At 38.3% G+C, this 6,000-nt stretch overlaps 1 protein-coding gene across 1 annotated transcript; it reads left to right on the top strand.

Annotated features, from left to right (window-relative positions):
- On the top strand, nucleotides 1-4,664 carry LOC125651027 (sporozoite surface protein 2-like). Its single transcript, XM_056166158.1, has 3 exons — nucleotides 1-17; nucleotides 200-278; nucleotides 3,753-4,664. Exons 1-3 carry the CDS (start codon nucleotides 1-3, stop codon nucleotides 4,662-4,664), a joined length of 1,008 nt encoding a protein of 335 aa, XP_056022133.1.
- The last annotated feature ends 1,336 nt before the right edge of the window (nucleotides 4,665-6,000 follow it).

The following is a 6,000-nucleotide window of genomic DNA, read 5'->3' as shown; positions in this document are numbered from 1 at the left end:
ATGTCGGATGTGGAGAGGTGTGTGTGTTCGGGTCCACTCTTCCTTAATATGGGCGTTTAACATTTAGCCACTCTAAACGATATAAGGATGCTGATTGGAAAAAAAACCCAATGGAAAACTTTGTAGTGTAATAAAGATCGCACACGGGCCTTGAAAAAAAATCTTAAAGTTTATCAATCCCATGTATTATTATTGACAGGTTTCAAGTCATCGGGTCGGATATACTTGGAAAGCAGACATGGGCAGTTCATATTTTTGTTCATGAGGAAAAATCAAAGGTTTGTAATTCTATTGTGTACATTACGATTCTTACAAAAATGACTTTGGATTTCTCAGCATTTACCCCCAGATTCCAAGTCTGACAATACAAGAATATTGCATTAAAAGAAGATTGTAGTTCTTCTGCAGATTCAGCTAATATTACAGTGTCGTCAGCATATAACAATAAATATAACTTAAAATATACTTCAATGTCTGAATCATCAAACACCAACTGTGCAATATTACAAACATCATTGAGGCCACTATATGAATGCGACATAAAATCAACCAGATCATTGAGAAATATGGAAAACAAAAGAGATGCATGATAGATTTTCACTGTATGTATGATAATGTAATGAGTTACCTTTCATTATCGCAGTCTATCAAGACGAAAATTTATCATTTATTATCTAAAAACGACAATTTCACAGTGCATACATGTATATATCCACGTTTTTAATATCACCGAACAGAAGGAAACCCGCGGTCTAGTGTACCATGACCCGCGGTCTTTTGTACCCAATTTCCTTCACCCGTTGTTATAAAAATGTAGATTACGAGTTATAAACCTCAGTATTTAATATATTATCTATTGTAGAGGTACATGTACATGAATGAAAACACAATCGGATCTTGCAAGATCATTCAATATCCACTTATAACACTCAAAATTTGGTTAGAACAAAGCAGGATTCTAGCTACGATGATTGTTCATAAGTCAGTATAGAGTTTCCCCTTGGGCGGAAAAACCGCCCTGGTATAGAATGTCACCCCTCCGGTTTCCGGATTTCATTTGTTATAGTTTAATGAAATAGATATGCGCTCATCAATATTACGATATTCATAAAACAAACGAATTTTTGTTGTTGAGATGTTGAAGTTGGGTTTACACGCTGAAAACTTTGAAATGCATATTGTAAATACAATATGCTTCCCAAAATACTTTAACAATGGTCAATATCATTAGGATTTTTCGTAAAATATCGACTATAAGATATACAATTAAAATATAGATGCACTGTATAAATAAAAGTAATTTAATTCTCAAGTTTATTTAAATTAGAAATTTTAAATTAAGAAAACATTAACTTCTTCCCAACTTCACTATTTCAGATGTTAGATACTGGTAAATAACAGCAAATACTTGAGATGTCTGAATGAATTTTGATATACCATTACACGATTTGAATAATTTCCTTTTTAAAAAACCCAAACAAACATAAGATGATGATTGTGATACACAAGACCCTGCTCAAAATTAAAAAATAATAAGAATTCCTGGGTCTAGATAAGCTAGAGAATTCTAGCATTAGAACTGGAAACAGATATATAGCTAAAATCTAAGAAGGGGGGGAAAGCGTACTGTCATTTACATTGTAGGGGGAAATTCTATACTGGGACGGTTTTTCCTATGGGGAAAAATTGGGCCCGGGTTAATTCTTCCTAGGGGGAAATTCTATGCCAGGCCCATCTTTCTGGGGGGGGGGGGGGGGGTGGAATGTCTATCCCGGGCCCGTTTTTCCGGGGGTAAAGTCTATGCGGGGGAAATTCTATGCTACAACACCGGTAGTGTCCGACCCGGTCTTATTTAAAAAAAAAAAGGAGCCTTCTGGGCTTTCGTAGCTCTAAATCAGTAGCTATACCACAAAGATATAAAGCAAGCATACTTGAGGTCGTAAAAAGTTCATGCTGAATTCTATTGAAGGTCTTTTTGACAATTTTATTTGCCTCTTTGTTGTATTAGTTTGAATACTCTGACCGTGCCTTAGCCTGTGTCGGGGAGCTTGAAAAAAATCACATGTTGTGTTTTAACACTTATAAATTATTCACTGTTTTTCATTGTAAGAAATACACTTTATACTATTTTAATTATGCTACGAAAAAGTACCAAAACTGTAGGTTTTTTCTTTCTTTCTTTATTTCTTGGCAAGAGCCAACTGACTCATCAGAGTAACGAATACAATACTAATCACAGGTAATTCAGAGAGAGAGAGAGAGAGAGAGAGAGAGAGAGAGAGAGAGAGAGAGAGAGAGAGAGAGAGAGAGAGAGAGAGAGAGAGAGTACAAAATAAACAAGTAATAATCAAACATTTACTAGACCAGATGTTGTTCAATCTAATTAGAATTATATCCTATGATCCGCTCATCTACTATCGCTACCTATGTGTAGCGATAGTAGATGAGCGGATCAAAGGATCTAACTTCATCTGTATTTTAGATGATCGCTGCTGGGGATTGCGCACGTCTGATAAATCCTATAGTGTGTGTACATGTACTGATCGGCACGTAAACACTTGTCACTCTCTAAATTATAATTTTTAGCATGTTAAAATCTTAAATTGTTAATGTCATGATTATATAAAAGTTTATAGCATTTTTGTTTGCGATTTTTCTAATTCAACATATATGCAAGTGTGTAGTAAACTTAAGATTTTGCAATTATTTAAAGGTACAGGGTGATATCATTTATGAGGAGATTAGATATGAATTGTATATAATGAACAATTATAGTAATGTCATCGGACACTTCAGAGCGGTATGTCGGGGGTCTTTGATTCCAGTTGGATGAAGATTCAAATCTGTGAATCTTTAAATTGCTGTTGTTATAATTTTAAGTTGTTACTGTATTTTTGTGTCAAATATCAAATTTATATCAAAGTTTTGTTGTTTGACTGTAGTTGTTTCATAGAAATTATCATTTTTTTTTGTTCAATAAAAAAGTGTTTTGTATTTTTTCACTAAGTCTGTAATACATAATAATACATACCCTTTACCATATCCCACCCTGTATCAACCCCAGAGACCAATATCAGTATATCAACCCCAGATACCAATATCAGCTTATCAACCCCAGACACCAATATCAGAATATCGACCCCAGACACCAAAATCAGTCTATCAACCCCACACACCAATATCAGAATATCAACCCCAGACACCAATATCAGCCTATGAACCCCACACACCAATATCAGAATATCAACCCCAGACACCAAAATCAGCCTATCAACCCCACACACCAATATCAGCCTATCAACCCCAGACACCAATATCAATATATCAACCCCAGACACCAATATCAGAATATCAACCCCAGACACCAATATCAGCCTATCAACCCCAGACACCAATATCAGAATATTAACCCCAAACTCCAATATCAGCCTATCAACCCCAGACACCAATATCAGCCTATCAACCCCAAACACCAATATCAGAATATCAACCCCAGACACCAATATCAGAATATCAACCCCAAACACTAATATCAGGCTATCAACCCCACACACCAATATCAGCCTATCAACCCCAGACACCAATATCAGCCTATCAACCCCAGACACCAATATCAGAATATTAACCCCAAACTCCAATATCAGCCTATCAACCCCAGACACCAATATCAGCCTATCAACCTCAAACACCAATATCAGAATATCAACCCCAGACACCAATATCAGCCTATCAACCCCAAACACTAATATCAGGCTATCAACCCCACACACCAATATCAGCCTATCAACCCCAGACACCAATATCAGAATATTAACCCCAAACTCCAATATCAGCCTATCAACCCCAGACACCAATATCAGCCTATCAACCTCAAACACCAATATCAGAATATCAACCCCAGACACCAATATCAGCTTATCAACCCCAGACACCAATATCAGCCTATCAACCCCATACACCAATATCAGCCTATCAACCCCACACACCAGTATCAGAATATCAACACCAGACATCAATATCAGCTTATCAACCCCAGACACCAATATCAGCCTATCAACCCCAGACACCAATATCAGAATATCAACCCCAAACACCTATACCAGCCTATCAACCCCACACACCAATATCAGAATATCAACCCCATACACCAATATCAGCCTATCAACCCCACACACCAGTATCAGAATATCAACACCAGACATCAATATCAGCTTATCAACCCCAGACACCAATATCAGCCTATCAACCCCAGACACCAATATCAGAATATCAACCCCAGACACCTATACCAGCCTATCAACCCCAGACACCAATATCAGCCTATCAACCCCACACACCAATATCAGCGTTTCAACTCCACACACCAATATCAGCCTATCAAACCTAGACACCAATATCAGAATATCAACCCCAGACACCAATATCAGAATATCAACCCCAGACACCAATATCAGAATATCAACACCAGACATCAATATCAGCCTATCAACCCCAGACACCAATATCAGCCTATCAACCCCACACACGAATATCATCCTATCAACCCCACACACCAATATCAGCCTATCAACTCCAGACATCAATATCAGCCTATCAACCCTAGACACCAATATCAGCCTATCAACCCCACACACCAATATCAATATATCAACCCCAGACATTAATATCAGTATATCAACCCCAGACACCAATATCAGCCTATCAACCCTAGACACCAATATCAGAATATCAACCCCAGACACCAATATCAGAATATCAACCCCAGACACCAATATCAATATATTAACCCCAGACACCAATATCAGCCTATCAACCCCAGATACCAATATCAGAATATTAACCCCAAACACCAATATCAGCCTATCAACCCTAAACACCAATATCAGCCTATCAACCCCAGACACCAATATCAGAATATCAACCCCAGACACCAATATCAATATATTAACCCCAGACACCAATATCAGCCTATCAACCCCAGACACCAATATCAGAATATCAACCCCAGACACCTATATCAGCCTATCAACCCCACACACCAATATCAATATATCAACCTCACACACCAATATCAATATATCAACACCAGACATCAATATCAGCCTATCAACCCCAGACACCAATATCAACCTATCAACCCCAGACATTAATATCAGCCTATCAACCCCACAGACCAATATCAGCCTATCAACCCCAAACACCAATATCAGAATATCAACCCCAGACACCAATATCAGCCTATTAACTCCAGACACCAATATCAGTCTATCAACCCCAGACACCAATATCAGAATATCAACCCCAGACACCAATATCAGAATATCAACCCCACACACCAATATCAGAATATCAACCCCAGACATCAATATCAGCCTATCAACCCCAGACATTAATATCAGCCTATCAACCCCAGAGACAAATATCAGCCAATCAACCCCAAATACCAATATCAGAATATCAACCCCAGACACCAATATCAACCCCAGACACCAATATCTGTATATCAACCCCAGACACCAATATCAGCCTATCAACCCCACACACCAATATCAGAATATCAACCCTACACACCAATATCAGCCTATCAACCCCAGACACCAATATCAGAATATTAACCCCAGACACCAATATCAGCCTATTAACCCCAAACACCAATATCAGCCTATCAACCCTAGACACCAATATCAGAATATCAACCCCAGACACCAATATCAGAATATCAACCCCAGACACCAATATCAGCCTATCAACCCCAGACACCAATATCAGCCTATCAACCCCACACACCAATATCAATATATCAACCCCAGACACCAATATCAGCCTATCAACCCCCAGACACCAATATCAGCCTATCAACCCCAGACACCAATATCAGCCTACATGTATCAACCCCAGACACCAATATCACCATATTAGTCTTTGGCCCTTGATCTGATATGAAAAGGGTACAAGGTACATTGTATATTCTCTCCCCCCCCCCCCCCTCTGTCTCTGTGA

This window comes from Ostrea edulis, chromosome 5, assembly GCF_947568905.1.
Source record: "Ostrea edulis chromosome 5, xbOstEdul1.1, whole genome shotgun sequence".
NCBI lineage: Eukaryota > Metazoa > Mollusca > Bivalvia > Ostreida > Ostreidae > Ostrea > Ostrea edulis.
The sequence above is the reverse complement of the archived record's forward strand: the minus strand, read 5'-3'. Positions and strand labels throughout refer to the sequence as shown.

What these genes read in the sequence shown, in the direction of transcription:
- LOC125651027 (XM_056166158.1), top strand. An exon ending in TTCATGAGGAAAAATCAAAG is followed by an intron (nt 279 to 3,752) that starts GTTTGTAATTCT and finishes CACTAATATCAG; the next exon opens with GCTATCAACCCCACACACCA.